The 16831-nt window shown below is 46.1% G+C and overlaps 1 protein-coding gene across 1 annotated transcript in view; it reads right to left on the reverse strand.

Moving 5' to 3' along the window:
- LOC111846161 (voltage-dependent calcium channel subunit alpha-2/delta-1) overlaps nt 1-16831 on the reverse strand; it is an 84340-nt gene that overhangs the window by 35873 nt on the left and 31636 nt on the right. The window contains exons 6-17 of the mRNA XM_072709307.1: nt 16253-16376; nt 10581-10712; nt 9802-9871; nt 9452-9502; nt 6498-6597; nt 3219-3377; nt 2660-2764; nt 1779-1857; nt 1425-1474; nt 1253-1342; nt 709-774; nt 288-368 (exon numbers count right to left, since the gene is read on the reverse strand). Of these exons, the coding sequence (XP_072565408.1) occupies nt 288-368; nt 709-774; nt 1253-1342; nt 1425-1474; nt 1779-1857; nt 2660-2764; nt 3219-3377; nt 6498-6597; nt 9452-9502; nt 9802-9871; nt 10581-10712; nt 16253-16376 (1107 nt within the window). The remainder of the gene's footprint in view (nt 1-287; nt 369-708; nt 775-1252; nt 1343-1424; nt 1475-1778; nt 1858-2659; nt 2765-3218; nt 3378-6497; nt 6598-9451; nt 9503-9801; nt 9872-10580; nt 10713-16252; nt 16377-16831) is intronic.

Genomic DNA, 16831 nt, shown 5'->3' on the forward strand with positions numbered 1-16831 from the left:
TCGCAGATCACAAGCGCAGATCACAAGCGCACACGGATGAGGAATAAAGCCGCACAGCAGCTGCTGCCGAGTACGGATCATTTAATGTTCTGCTCCTCCCTGTGTGTTCAGTGTGCCTGAACGAGAGGGAGCGTCGTGTTAAAATACTCACTGAGCACCGCAGCCCCCGGCCAGGCCTCCCGTCTACTGACACACCACTCAGCCTCTCTACGGAGGCGAATACACCATGCTGCACAGCAGCCTTCCAGCGTGACCGAGGGGGGACACGCATGTGCACAGGCTCTTACGGTGAAGCGTGGGGTCAGCCTCTTGATGTCTTCAAGGGAGACGTCGACCGCCATCACTCCCAGGATCAACTGGTTCTGTTTCTTTGGGCAGACAGGGGGCAGAGCTGAGCAGACTCGCCATGCCAGCGGCTCCACAGCTTCAGCTTAAACGGCACGTATGCATTTTGCTACACGTCAACACGGGGATTTATGTGCACTACTCTGTACCAGAGAGCTGGGAGATGTTACTAATGACAGGAATATGCATTTGTGCTGAACCTCATTTATTTTACTTCCAAGTTCAACAGTTGAATTGCATTTACAAGCTTATTTTTATTGAGTTTCACTGAACAAATATCGCTGTTCTGCTGTGAGTTTTCATCTCCTGTTGGAACAAACATCAGGCTTGGTAACTCTGCTCCTGCTGACATCCGGGAAATACCTTTTTGTCTCCCGACACGGTCTTGTTGAAGACTGGCAGCGTACCTGTGATGACCAGGCCCAGTTCCTGGCAAAGCAGGATATCAAAGTCACACACAAAAGGAGAAACCATGCAATAAGGAAACTGCAGCCCCTCCAGGAGATCATCTACAGTGGACCCACTTCGGCTGTGTAAAGCACAGCCACCAATGCTTAACCCTGACATCTGAGACTAACGTGCTGTTTCTCAGAACAGAACTGCAGAACGCCCTGGCAGCTGGCTGGGGGCTGCAGTCAAAGCTGGAGCTCCCTGACCGGCCGCAGGCGGGGCGGGTGCCTCAGGTCACTCGCTTCTGCGCCTTTTCCAGTAAGACCGCAGCACTGACACGCAGGGCAGAGGCCTTCTCTAGCCTGGCTGCTGATCTGCTGCTATTAACGTAAAAACACGCCCTGTTCCTCCAGAGAACAGCTTATGGCCATCTGCTGCAAAACCTACATCTCATTCATTAAAACTGCACCAAAACCAGACACTGACGGCTGTCTCATGACCAGATGAGCTCTCCTACCAGTGCATCCAGGTAGACGTTGGTCCACTGGACCTGCTTGGCCTTTTTATCTGCCAGCACCATGGGCCGGCCCAAAACATCCAGGTATTCCTGCAACCAGAAGTCAGAGGCTAAAGGTCAGAGGTCAGGAACAATCTGGTGATATGTTATCATACAAAGAACAATGGTTCACCTGTGTGTTGATACGGATGGCACCGATGGAAGGGATCTCATAGTAGTAGCCTGGAATGTGAAAAGATTTTTTAGAGATTATAGTACAAAATGTCGCAAAAGCAACACAAATTACGAAAGAGTAACATCAGACACAAACGACAATGATTTAGAGTGATATTCCCTACACAGTCTACGCCAGCAGAATCACATCGTTACATCATATGTTCCCACTTCCCGTGTAAAATACTGATTTTGAGTTTGATTAGAATGTTAATTGCTGATGTACACTGACAGCTTAGTGGGAAGTTTCACACAAATTGTCTGATTGGTTGGTGGGTCTAAAGGTGCATCATGTGTCACAGTGTATCCTCACCCTTGTTGTCACAGGCCATGCGCTGAATGGGGTGTTTGTCATAGTTGTGCTGCCCGACTGAGAAAGTGAAAATGCGCACCTGGGGGAAAAAAGAGAAAACTTTATTACATTTCTGCTGGATGAAAATTGACCTGCAGTTATTGCTGATTAAAATCCTAAGTAAGTGGTGGTCATGGAATCACTGACTTTCCAGAATTATTCAGAAAAATAAGCAAGTAATTTTGGGAGCCCATTATCTCCCTGTGACCGGGGCATAATCCAGAGCTGTTCCAAGGAATCACCCTGTCAGGCTGAGCCCTGCTGACCCCACCAAGAGGACAAACAGACCCCCCTTTCAGAGGAACTCCCCCACCCGGCTCTCTCTGTACTTCACCATAGTGAAAATCCAGGAATTAAAGAAAAAAACCCAAACGACTGTATAATGTTATCCGCTGACACGGACCAGCAGGGGGCGGCATGACAAAAACAGAAACCAGGAACAAACAAGCATGAAAACAAAGCCTCCTTCCACCCACTGTTTGGATGGAGGGCATGAAAATGAATTACTTGCAGAGTATCTGATCTCTGACTGACTCAGAGAGAGTGGCTGATGTCATAGAAAACAGGCTCTGTATTCACAAACCTTTATTTTGACGGAGATATATATAAATATATAGACAGATAGTCAGATGTGAATTATGAGTGTGCCATCATCTGCTCACACTTTGAAGAGGAGCATTTCCTAATGAGGCTTGACTGAAACGAACATCCGGACTATTGGTAGAGTTTGGTCTGAATGTCTCCTTGCCTTAATGTAAGATGCTGTCAGGAGGCTTCAACGAAAGCCGAATGTGGCTGCGGCTGACATCTCCTGCCCACAGTTCCTCACATAGTGCACCCACCTTCTTGTCTCGATTGTATTTGTCGAAGATCTCCTGAGCTGTCTCCTCTCCTCCATCGGTGAAGAGCATGATGACCTTGTTGCAATTTGCACGGGTCACGTTCGGCTAGGAGAAACAAAAGCCATGAGAATGAAGCTGAACACTGTAGAGGCGACTGGTGTCAAAGAAATAGGCCATTCATGATATGCACATTATAACCAGCAGATGGTGATATTTAACCACAATGCACCTGTCTGACATATCCGGCTGTTTGGCATGAGACAGTCTCCATCACCAAGTTTTTCTGAGTGACGTAATAAGCCAATCACAGTCTTATGTTGACTGGACAACCCAATTATGTGTTTAGTTTTCATGTGCTGCTACATCTTGCCATGTTGCTCTACACAGTTGTGTGAAAAGCTCCTAATTTCCTGCCTCAGACACCAGGTTTGATCTGAGACGTTCTGACACTGAGCTTTACTGCCTGACTAACCTCACAGTCACAGTCACAGTCAGCATAAAGACACAGAAAGTATCTCACTGCAAATGGGGGAAATAAAGATTTAAAGACAGGAATTACATCTGAAAGCTGCTCGAAGGCATACTTGAAGCCCTCCTTGTAGTTTGTCGTTCCCTTGGCCTCAATGTTCTGGATGGCGTCCTTCAGGATCTTCTTGTTGCGGACGTTGGCCTGGACCAGGTGCTTGAAGCAGGCAGCATGGGTAACTTCTTTATTGAACTGAAACCGGGAAGCCAGTTCAGGGTCAAGTGAAACACTTCAGGTAAATCGGTTCAACGATAACAAAACAGCATCTGAATCAATGTGGAATTCTGGACTTCACCTCAGGTTATCTTACAGCTATCACATAACCACTGTCACTGTCACGAAGGACTGCTGATGTTCACACTGGTGACAGAAACAATCCAGAAACCACATACCATATGAGGGAGACTGTTTGCCATTGATCAGGAAATCAGAGCCATGCAAACGTCTGTTCCTGTGATATATAACAGAATTCATACTAAGGGAGCACACAGCGCTGGGAGGCTAGACCCAGGCAGCCATGCGTCTGGCTGGCCACAGCCTCTGCACATCTTCCCTAGACAGAAAACAGTATCAGCAGCTTTGTGAAGTTTGAGGAAACGGCCATAATTAGGAGTATGATGTCATGACCCCTTCTGTCTAGTGTTGAAGCTTCAGCTCTTCAGTCAATGAAGACATGTCAACCCAGAGCAACATCCATATCACATGCCCAGTCATACTCATAGCTACACCTCATTATACCCTCGGCCACACCCTGCCCTCAGCCACACCCACACCACACCCATAACCACATCCACATCATACCCCAGCCACACCCTGCCCTCAGCCACACCCACATCATACCCCAGCCACACCCTGCCCTCAGCCACATCCACACCACACCCATAACCACACCCACATCATACCCCAGCCACACCCTGCCCTCAGCCACATCCACACCACACCCATAACCACACCCACATCATACCCCAGCCACACCCTGCCCTCAGTCACATCCACACCACACCCATAACCACATCCACACCCTGCCCTCAGCCACATCCACACCACACCCATAACCACACCCACATCATACCCCAGCCACACCCTGCCCTCAGCCACATCCACCACACCATGCCCATAACACCCACATCATACCCCAGCCACACCCACATCGTGCCCTCAGCCACATACACCACAACATGCCCATAACCACACCCCCACCATACCCCAACCACATCCACACCACACCCATCCCCAGGGCCCATCCACATCATGCAGTGGGGTCAGTCCCACAGTTCTTGTGCCTCCCAAGCCTCCCCCTCCAGAGGAGTATATCTGCAATTCTACAAGCATCTCAACTGAAACGACTTCATCACGGTGCATGAGCCTCAAACACCCCGGCACTCAAGAAGCTGCTACTCCTGTAAGCCCAGGGGCCACCTCCCCCCCCCCCTCCCATATGACACCAGAACAAAGAGGCATCACAACCTGATGTGCAGACAGAGACAAAGAGATAAGAAGACGAATCAGCATGGACCTCATGGGGACCAATGACCCAGTCAATCTCTTATCTGAAGTCAAGCCTCCCTTTCACAGGCAATGTTAGGATGCTGTGCCTGTAATCAGAAGGTCGTTGGTTCAAATTCCAGGGTCAACAGAGTGATGTCACCATTGGGCCCCTGAGCAAGGCCCTTAACCTCATTTGCTTCAAAGACTGGCTGCCCAGCTTTCTCAAAAAAACCAAAAAAAACCTATGATGCTTTATACAAAAACATCTGCTGATTAAAAACTGGGAATCTAATGAGGCATTTTACCCCCTGGCTGTGATCCGGCATATTGCAGACCTTTGTAATCCTGACATATTACTAGTAAGGCCTTTGTCAGCTCTTGCTGTCCATTTGCCTCTCAGGTGAACGTCACACCAATATGGGGTGTAACCATGGATACCCACATCCTCCTGAGTCTGCGAGCATCTAATTCACAGCATGCTGGTGTAAGAGGCCATGACATGAGAAGCAGAACTAGAGTCGCAAAGATGACAGGATTAACGTAACCTCCACAAACATGCAGGACCACTGCCCCCTAGAGGGTCTTCTGGAGAACTACATTTATTAGCAAGGCATTTCAGTGAAAAGAATGTTGACATGTCACATTCATTAAAGAAAAAACTGCATTTCAGGCATAAATTCATTCAAATTAAGTTTTATGATTCTTGGATGGATTTCAGAATTTAGCTCATTAACAGAGTAACAATAACACATTTCAGAGGTAGAGAGAAAAGTAACTGCCCAATATTTCAATATTAAAAATGAATTGACAGGCCAAGGATTTATCTTACAGAAATTTGGAAATTGGTCCCCATGTCGCAGACTCCCAGTTATAGGATTATGGAATGCCAGTCCAGCTCACCAGATACAAAGGCAGTGATTTCATTAAAATGTACTTTCAAACAGATGACTTGAGTCAGATCCATATATCATTATTAATGACCCGTCTCCCCTTTTAGAACAAACCTCTGGCCCCCAGGGAAGTATCCTTCACGTGTATGGAACCTGTTCCGAGGACTCCTTCCCTTTGATACGTAAGGGGCCCACTTTGCCCAGAGGTATGGAGGGCCATTTGTGACAATATTCAATAACTGTCATGTAAATAATTATGTAAATTACATTAAAGTCAGTGGGTGGACTCTAAGCAAAACTGCCAAATCTGATTGGTTACACAAGAGATCGATCTCACCTAGTCGACTGAATTCTCATTTATAACTGCATTGTGTGTATTCCGTCCAGGGGTTGCATTACAGACACTTCCTAATCTGCAGATCCTATCTGAAGTGTTTGGTAACAATCGCAACTAGGGTTAGAATCAGATGAACAGTTCCTAAGTTGTTCTTCTTAACCAAACTTAACATGGGAAATGTGTATTGCAGAAGCTTCCTGACTTCCCAAAATCTTAAATAAACTCTCCTAATTTTAGGACTCCTAACTACACAGCCCCGATCATGACATAACAATAAAAATAAAGTATACTGCAACCCCGATTGATATGTTCAAAAGCCCTACCGCAGACAGACAAAACTGCGGATAACGCCACCTCACACATACTGTAGCGTGATTTTTGTGTACATGAAGTTTAATTGATACATTACACACAGTAAGACATTACCAACATTAAATACAGTAATACTAAAATACATTGTACATTATTGTACAGACCCTTTCATTACATCAGTTCAGCCGAAGAGCAAATTTTCATGCGACTTCACACGTCCCACAGAGAAACCAGGAGGTTGGACTAATACGTCTCACAGTAACAGCGCGCCAAGGAGAAACTCACGTAGGCCACATTGACGTAGTCATCATCTGACAGGGTCTCCAGCATCTCGCTGACCGAGGTTCTGATCAGCTTGAGGGTCAGACCAGACACACTGCCACTCCTGTTGAAGGTCATTCGAACAGGAAGAGTGTCAAGCCAGGCAGCACATGCAGGTTACAGTCATTCTCAGGTTATATACTCTAATATGCAGGTCAGTATCCGGTTACATACTCTAATATGCAGGTCAGTCTCCGGTTATATACTCTAATATGCAGGTCAGTCTCCGGTTACATACTCTAATATATAGGTCAGTCTCAGGTTATATACTCTAATATGCAGGTCAGTCTCCGGTTATATACTCTAATATGCAGGTCAGTCTCCGGTTATATACTCTAATATACAAGTGATATACAGGATATGTACTCTTACAAATACAGTATATAAAGGTAACATATACAAGTAATGTACAAGTAATCATATTTTCGGCACACATAGGCCTATATGATCTCCCAATTGTATACAGGTTATATACTGTTATACACTGTATGTGTTTTCTACAGATACAACAATAACTGTCAGAACTGTAAGGCTGCGTGGCTCTTGGTGTCATTGTCAATATTTCATTACTTAATTGGAGGCATTTAATTTCACTGAAGTGACAAACATACAGAAGTGCTTTCATACTCCACTGTGTGAAATATGAGTAATTCTGAGAACATCTCACTGCCGACTATAAAGAATGAAAACAGAAACAGAACAGACAAACAAACTGCGCTTCGGCAAGATGACAGGAGTGATGCTGGTGAGCTATTCCTAGGCCTGGCTGTAGAGTTTAGAGGAGAGGCCCATTAACCTGGAGGAGACCCAGCTGGGACCGGAGACACTGCAGCAGAGCGACGCTCCAGGGGATTTACAGAGGGACACAGCCAACATCTAGGTTACACGTGGAAAGAAACCTTCATAACACACTAAATTATCTCTGCAGAAGCCTAAAAAAGTTACAACCAGCCCAACACATCCAGAGCTTAAGGCAAAGTCAGACTGCTCCACGGAGCACTATATAAGGCCATTCAGCTTGACAATGAGTCACCCAGTGGCAGCGGCTCTGAGCGGGCCGGAACCGCAATACCCACAGTGTAATACTATTTATTACTGTACAGCCCACTGTGCAATATTGTTTATTACTGCACTGCCCACTGTGCAATATTGTTTATTACTGCACTGCCCACTGTGCAATACTTTTTATTACTGTACAACCTACTGTGAAACTATTTGTCACTGTACAAGTCACTGAGCAATACTGCATATTACTGTTCAACCCCCTGTGCAATACTATTTATTACTGCGCCACCCACTGTACAATGCTATTTATCACTGCACAACCGACTGTGTAATACTGTTTATAACTGTACAAACTACTATATGAGACTATGTTTCACTGTACCGCCCACTGTGATACTGTGTATAACTATACAACCTGCTGTGTAATAATGTTTATTATCATACCGACTATTGTGTGAGACTAAGTTTCACTGTACAGCCCACTGTGATACTGTGCTTTACCATACAACCCCCTGTGCAACACTATTTATTACAGAGTTGTTACTACGGAATTCCATGCGGTACTTTCCCTTACATTCTCTGCACTGTTACAGTTTATTGTCATCATTTAGCATTCTTTCTCCATACCAAAGGCTTGCAATGTGAAGGGTCTTCATATCGTCACTAAGGCATGTGGACTCCAGCTACTGTGGTTCTCAAACAGAGCTCACTAATAATCAGTAAGATGCTGCAGTCGAGAGGCCGGCATCGATTTTCATTTTTCTCATTCTCATCTGGTCTTGGCCAGATGCCACAGATCCCATTTTGTCCAGCTTTAATTGGGATACAGGATGAAGGTCATCCTGCCTCATGTCCCAGCAGTGAAACGCATATATCTACACTGAGACCGAGAGGGGAAACGCTCAGAGCTCATTAACCAACATTAACCAAAGCACTACATATAAAATGTTGCTCTTGTTAGCTGCCCAAAATGGTCACAGAACAGCAGAAATGTAGCCCATGTACCATGTGTCTCTGCACCCACATGTTTACACAGCAGACTGCGAGGCGTTTGCATGCAGTGCCACTGGATAGATGTTCTGGTTTCCCCGATTCCGTTACAAACACAGAGGCGGCCTTGCTGTTTCTGGGGCTCCCTGCTTGCCCCGGGGTTGTGCCAAGTGTGGTCTGAGTGGAAACACCGTCGCTGAAAATAGTTCCCTTTCCATGACTCGATGTACTCAGGTGGTCATGTTGACCCGATGGATTTCGTTTTGAGAAGGTGAGGTCTAAAGGTTTAAAGCAGGGGTAGATGACTGCATTGCCCACCCCCCCCCCCCCCCCCCCCCAACCTCAATTTTTCCTGGCCACTTGCTGTGCACGAATATTAAAAGTATTTTTTATAAACAAACAAATTAAAAACACTTTGAAATTAAGACTAGCACACTATGCTGCCTGACCACTAGGAGGAGCTAGAAACAGTAAATGGGAGAAATGTAAATCATGGGTGAGCTGGATATCCGGCTGAAATGAGTATCCAGCATGAATTATGTGCTCTTTCCGAAGCCGACTGCCATCAGTACTGATGAACGTCTGTGTCTGTCTTCAGCGCTTCTTTCTGTTTTATGCTGTGTGCCGTATTATGTGCATTTTAAAATCAGATGGCTCATAGTTCATGCTGCAGTTCCTTTATATCTCTTGTGTGATTTTTATATTACACCACGGTATACAGTAGTTTGCTGGTATTTTCAAACAATATGTTGATATGTTGTTAACATACAGGCTTGTGTGTGCCTATGCATCTGAGTTACTTTATTCTGATTTAAGATATTCTGTAGGGCTCAGTTGACAGGCTCCATCATAGTTGTTAATAAACCATATGGCTTGACTGAAGACTAATTTTCATCATCCCTGGTCTAAGGTATGTCACTTACGCGTCTACGAGAATCAGCATGTCCTTCGGAGAAGCTGCACCCTGTATGTACCTTAGAAGAGGAAAAATAAAACCTGGTCAGCCAAGATGGCAGGTGCAGCTTACGTCTGAAAAACTACACAAGCTTGGGCAGGGAGCGTCACAGAGCAGAGAGGTCTGCAGGAGAGGGGGGATTACAGGGCATGGAGGTCTACAAAGCAGGGAGGTCTACACAGCAGGGAGGTCTACAGGACAGAGAGGTCTGCAGAGCAAGGAGGTCTGCCGAACAAGGGGGCTACAGGACAAGGAGGTATGAAGAGCAGAGAGAGAGGTGTATATGACCGGGAAGTCTGCAGGACAGGGATCACTCACCATGGCCTACGGCGGACGTCGTACAGGTCGATCTTCCCGGGTGTTTCGTCGGTTTCTATCCATGGAGATGCTGCAAAAAGAAAGACTTTGCTGTTGACTGGGGTCCCTTTTCACAGACCCCCAGCTGGGTCCCTTCCTGAACCTTTATGCACCACAGAAAATGTAAATCAAGGAAATTGTGAATTGATCTGCTTTGGCAAACCAAAACTGCAGTTGTGTATTAATTTCATGACACTAGAAATCACACAGTTCACGCAGGACCTGTGCCTGGGGGGGGGGGGGGGGGGCAGGGGGGCTGACCACCTGGGACGTCACATGAACATACACACACATATATATATATATATATATATATACATACACACACACACACACACACAATGTCAGGTCACTAAACACCCAAGGTATGTAATGGTGTATCCTGAAAGTCCCTTGTGCAAAACATGGAAGTTACCATAGAAACCGTGAACAGACAGGCGTGTTGAAAACCAAGGAAAGTTATGCTGATAAGAATAACTGTTTAGTTTTGAGGAAAAAAGTCACACACAATAAACGTATTTAGAAAGTCGAGGAAAATTAGTGCACAGTAATATAAAACTGTTACCAGGCTGCCAGAATAACCAGTGTGCTTACATGATGATGACTAGCAGCCATGTGAATAAATTAACAGCAGTACTTTCCAAAGCCAGGTGACAAATGACACATCCCAATCTGCCTGTATCTCCCTAAGGTGAGGGGTCACACCAGATCACCGCTGCTTTCTGCCAGCAGGATCTCACCTGGGTAGAAGCGTGCCAGGCCAGTAGCGCTGCCGAAAACCTGCCAGAGCAGCGTGGGGTCCTCCTCCCGGTTCTTCCGGAAGACGTCGTCCAGGGCTTCCGTCCAGTTCAGCTCATTCAGCACGATGGTGGCTGGAGAAACCCAAGGAGAAAGAGGAATCTTGGTGATGTGACACCAACGAACCTACTATTCTACTATTTAGATTTCCAAAAGGCTTTTGATGTTGTTCCCCACAAGAGGCTCTCACTTAAACTCAAAGCGACAGGTATTTTAGGAACTGTAGCGACTTGGATTGATAACTGGTTAACGGATAGGAAGCAGCGAGTAGTTATAAGAGGCTCGATGTCACAGTGGGCCTGCGTTCATAGTGGGGTACCGCAGGGTTCAATTTTAGGACCACTTTTGTTCCTTATTTACATAAATGATATAGACACCAATATATACAGTAAACTGGTGAAATTTGCAGATGACACCAAGGTGGGTGGTGTAGCAGATACTGAACTAGCGGCTCAGCAGCTACAGCGGGATCTTAATTTAATTAGTGACTGGGCTGACACCTGGCAGATGAAATTTAACATAGACAAATGTAAGGTACTCCATGTAGGGAGCAGAAATATAAAGTACAGGTATTTTATGGGACCTACTGAAATAAAGGTAGCTGATTATGAGAAAGACCTTGGTGTGTATGTTGATGCTTCCATGTCTCATTCTCGCCAGTGCGGGGAAGCAATAAAAAAGGCCAATAGGATGTTGGGGTATATCTCCAGATGTGTGGAGTTTAAGTCAAAGGAGGTAATGCTAAGATTATACAATTCCTTGGTGAGACCTCACCTAGAATATTGTGTACAGGTTTGGTCACCATATCTTAAAAAGGACATAGCGGCCTTAGAAAAGGTGCAGCGTAGGGCCACAAGAATGATTCCTGGTCTTAGAGGAATGTCATACGAGGAAAGGTTATTTGAGCTAAATCTGTTCAGCCTCAAGCAAAGGAGACTGAGGGGGGACATGATCCAGGTCTATAAGATTCTAACAGGTTTGGATGCTGTTCAACCGAATAGTTACTTCAGCATTAGTTCAAATACAAGAACTCGTGGCCATAGGTGGAAATTAGCGGGAGAACATTTCAAACTGGATTTAAGGAAGCACTTCTTTACACAGCGTATAGTCAGAGTATGGAATAGTCTTCCTGATAACGTAGTGCAAGCTGAATCCTTGGGTTCCTTTAAATCAGAGCTAGATAAGATTTTAACAACTCTGAGCTATTAGTTAAGTTCTCCCCAAGTGAGCTCGATGGGCCGAATGGCCTCCTCTCGTTTGTATATTTCTTATGTTCTTATGAACCAATGGGGGTGTGTGGGGCTGTGGTGAGGGCTCAGTGGGGGCCTGTGGGGGTGTGGTGAGGGCTCAGTGGGGGCCTGTGGGGGCCCTTTCATAAGCTCAGCCCACACACTCCACCTGAGGGAAAATGGACCAGTCAAGGGGATTAAATTCGATCGATCTATGGACACCCCGTCCGCTCAGCAAGCTTTTAAGTCACCCCACCCAGATAATCACAGCCAACAATTCAAAGCTGGAACCCGGCCTGTATCCAGGAATTCTGTCACACACTGTTCCCCCGAAAATGCAAAAACAAAATTACGAATAAATAAAGGCATGATCTGAGTGAGGCACTATGTGCGATGGCAGTGCGAGATGGATGCAGGGTACAGTGCTGATGCAGTGCCAGTGATTACAGAGAGGTCTGGAGCCCGGCTCTAACTGAGTAAATACCACGGCTGAAAAGTGCGAAAGTGAGCCACGAGCAGTGCTTTCATTAGTCAGAAATACAAATAGAGGAAGACAGAGCTGCTGAAGAAAAGGTGGAATATCTAGCCAATGTCTGAGCAGATCCATTTGGACCCACGTTTCTGTTTCTATCGGGATCCCTCCCGGGGTGACGGGTGGCGACGTAAATGTCCCAGTCAGATAAACCCAAAGGGGCCGTGGCAGACAGACGTGGCGATGGTGACGGCGAGTTCTGCTGATGCGGCTGTGAATTTACACCCACTTTTAACAGCCAGGGGACCCTGGAAAAGCAGCAGCTGCTTCAGCCTCGCAGCTCCGCTGTGGCTCCCGAGATTAAAGGCACCGATGAGAAACGGCCGTAAGCAACAACCTCTGGTACCAGGACTCTGCTTTTGTATATATTTACAACTATTTAGGTTATATTTAGGTTGGTGGGGGGGCTGTCTCCTCTGCGTCTCTGGGATCACACACACGTACCCCACCCTCCCTCATGCACGCTCCTCACGAGCTCCAGGCTCCAGCTCATGCTTCACGTCTGCAGATCCGCGTGACTTCCCAGGTGACACCTCTCTTCACTGGACTCTGGTTTTCTTATAGAAACAGATTATCACAGCATCTTTGCTCATGGTGGCACCAAAATAAAGCAGCCGCAGGACGAGCGCGCTAGACGGGGCAGAAGAAAAACCGCAGCCGCAGGACGAGCGCGCTTGACGGGGCAGGAGAAAACCCGCAGCCGCAGGACGAGCGCGCTAGACGGGGCAGGAGAAAACCCGCAGCCGCAGGACGAGCGCGCTAGACGGGGCAGGAGAAAAACCGCAGCCGCAGGACGAGCGCGCTTGACGGGGCAGGAGAAAAACCGCAGCCGCAGGACGAGCGCGCTAGACGGGGCAGGAGAAAACCCGCAGCCGCAGGACGAGCGCGCTAGACGGGGCAGGAGAAAACTCACTCGGTAACAATGCCATTCACCAAATGAATTCTCAATTCAATTCCCTGTCCCCGATGCCCAGTGTACCCCCCCCCCCCCACTGGGGTCACTGCCTGAAAGCTCTCCCCTCTTCTCATAGTTTTACTATCAAAGCAGTTCAGCTGTGTCACGTGTGAGATATAAATTTAAGTCCCAAGTGCAAATATCTAAATATACCGAATCCTCTGCTGATGTATTAGATATATGTGGACAGCGAGATCAGTGGCTGGACAGCAAATCAGAAGGAAGCGTACAGTATTATCCCAGAAAGGAGCATTTACAATTAGGCCCAGGAGTCCACTTAAAAGAAATGTCTGCCATTACAGTAAGTGGTGACACTTGTAAGGAAGCTCTCCAATAGCACCATATTCTAATGACATGGAGCACACTGGCTGGGCTTTGAAGTCCTCAGTGGCCTTTATGCTGCTTTTTCATATGGAGAAATAAGACGTATTTAATTTAACTATTTAGGGCAGTCTTCCAAAAGACAGCACAGGGAAGACATTAAGAATATTGGGCATAATCCACAATAACTGGTTAAGAGATGTGTATGAAGTGAAAGATATGAAGTGAACTAACTCTGTATCATGACTGGTAATGCACTGGCTGTAGGGGAAACACGGGCAGCCGCCCAGGGCGGCAACTCGCCGAGGGCGTCCCAGGGCGTGCAGGAAGAGCAGATGCAGTGTTTATTCCATGAATCCCCATTGAAGGACCTTGACGAGTGGGGTCCTGAGGTAGACAGTGACACCCGTGATAACATAATGAAATGAAATTTCAATTGGATTTTATGTAATTGACTTAACAATATAGCTATAGCTTAACAATAGCCAGATACTGTATGTCATAATTATGCCATTAAACTCGATTACTAAAATGCACTGATTAACATTTTCCTTCTCGTGCAAATATTAGAGTAAGGTGCAATAGACAGTGGGTGCAAATAGTACAGTTACATTAGACTGCATACAAAGGAGAATATAAATGTATGGAATTTGACTTAGATATGAGTAATGATCAGTCTGGATAGATATGTGAGATACATCAATAAATATATGAAATATTTTATATACAATATACATGAAGTACGCCAATGTCCATCAACCTATTGGGCCCCTTGCGATGACAGTTGCATGTGCATGAAATGCCATGTCAGTATTAACATCCCATGTCATGCAGACCTAGTATCGAGGGGGCACATTGGCACAGCTGGCAGCGCTGTCATGGCACGCCGCTGCTCTGTGTGTGTGCAGTTGGCATGTTCACCCTGTGGCAGATCCTCCCGTTTCCATCGATTGTACAGAAACATGCAACTTAATGTTCGCACTGGATTGGGTAAGGAGTTATAAAAACTGGTAGGATGGATGGATGGCTGGATATTAAAATAATAGTAATAATTGTACCACATGTGCTCTCTAGATTTCAGCAGCCCTAAAGCCCTTACTATTACTATACAAACAGGTCTTTAGAGACTATTTCCATTCACTTGAAATGTAAAAAATGGTTCCCTGCCACCAGTAGCAGTAAAAATGCACTGACATTATCAGCATCTACCAAAGGACGATCGGATCACTGGTGATGTTCTCAGTGCTCCAGGGAGTCAGGAGAAAAGGTTCTGTTCACAGCAGCCTAAGTTCCTGACCCCTACAATGGTGTGGGGGACATTTGGTCCCCACAATGTAATAAAAACATAATTCACACACACACACACACACACACACACATTACAATTACTTGCTTATTGCAGAACAAAGCATTTTGAGCCTATGCTGTCACACTTCCTATTGAACTCACTTCAGCATACTTAATTGTCTCAAGTAACTTAATGAGCTCACAGGTCTGCCAAGGAAACCATGCAGTTTATATCCCCTCAGACATATTCAGTGCTTTAATATTAAATCCACACACTGCACTATGCTACTGTACACTATGCTATGATGCTCTATGCCTTGGGCCACTTGCGGTAACACATTTATACCATATTTTTGCAGCTGGAGAGAGGGAGATTTTCAACAGTAAGATAAGCAAAGAGAGATATTAAACACAAAAACGCAACACGCAGCGCTTGGAAAGATGTCTTGCTCCTCCATACTCCGGTCATGCAGTACCATAAAGATTCCTGCCTGGGGCTATTTGGCCATGGGCAATTCAGGCAAATGGGTCTCAGGGAACGAAAGGAAAATCCAAAAATAACTTGCCGTGGGAACAGTCAGTGCCAGATGTCAAGACTGTGAGCGATACGGACACTGCATGTGCATGTTCTCCATTCACTGCATGTGCATGTTCTCCATTCACTGCATGTGCATGTTCTCCGTTCACTGCATGTGCATGTTCACTGTTCACTGCGGCACACAGGCATCTACATAGACCAGCCACTAGGGTCACTACCCACTAGTGTTGTAACGATACCAAACTCCTCACTTCGATGCGATGCCTGCCTAAAATATTTGGGTCTAAGTGAAACCACAGCAAAACACTAAAACAGAAGAATTAATGGATAAATAAATGGCCTTTTGAGGGGTAAAGAACTGCCCTTATTTATATCTGGCTGGCCTTTCAATATCCAGCGTATGTCAGCACTGTATTACATCACTGTATTATTTCACTGTTCAGTAAATCGCCATTTTTCTGAAATGACGTTGATGAGAACAGATGTGCACTCCATGTACAGATGTGCACTCCATGTACAGATGTGCACTCCATGTACAGATGTGTACTCCATTATGGCTTATTGTATATCAGAATATTCACCCAAGTCTAACATCATCAGAGACCAGGGCTAGTTCGGTGGTTATTAAAACAGAATAGACAGATCAGGTACTGTAGATAGGATTAATGAAGCACCATCACACTCATTAAATGTGCCTCTCTGAGCAGAGACATGAGGTCCAGAAAGCCAGAGAGGTCATCGGCAGCACTCACAGCCCTCGTAGATGTCTGTGGGGATGTGGACCGCCGTGTGGTTGTAGGAGATTGGCCGTTTGAACATTGGGTCCTCCTGGAACTCCGGCTTGATCCTGCTTTTGGAGGTGTCATTGGATGTGACCTGTGGATGGAGAAGGAGTGTCAAGGCACAGGAGACTGTGGGGGGTGCGGGGGGGGGTGTCCATGCTCAAAATACAAAACAAGGTGGAATCAACAGTGTATCAGCGAGCCGTGACCGGAAAGTGATGTTGTCCGGATAGGTGTCACTGACGATTAGTCCACAGCGAGGCTGCAGGGGTTTGAGGAGCACTTATGGGATTCCAATGTAGGTGGACACCTTATAATGGGGAACATTATTCTCAACGGGGGGGGGTGGCATTTGTAATTAACTTCAGCTTGAGATGTAATTGGCCTCCTCTTGCCTGAATGTCCTGTATGGTCTTCACAAATTCCCACCTTGTTCTTATAACATATTCTAATGGTGCAGAGGAAACACGTGAACATTGGGAAGCTTCACCGAAAGGCGGCCAGGGGCTGCTTGACTGCAAGCTGCGTTTTTTTAGACAACCAGAAGTG

This window comes from Paramormyrops kingsleyae, chromosome 3 (genome assembly GCF_048594095.1).
Source record: "Paramormyrops kingsleyae isolate MSU_618 chromosome 3, PKINGS_0.4, whole genome shotgun sequence".
NCBI lineage: Eukaryota > Metazoa > Chordata > Actinopteri > Osteoglossiformes > Mormyridae > Paramormyrops > Paramormyrops kingsleyae.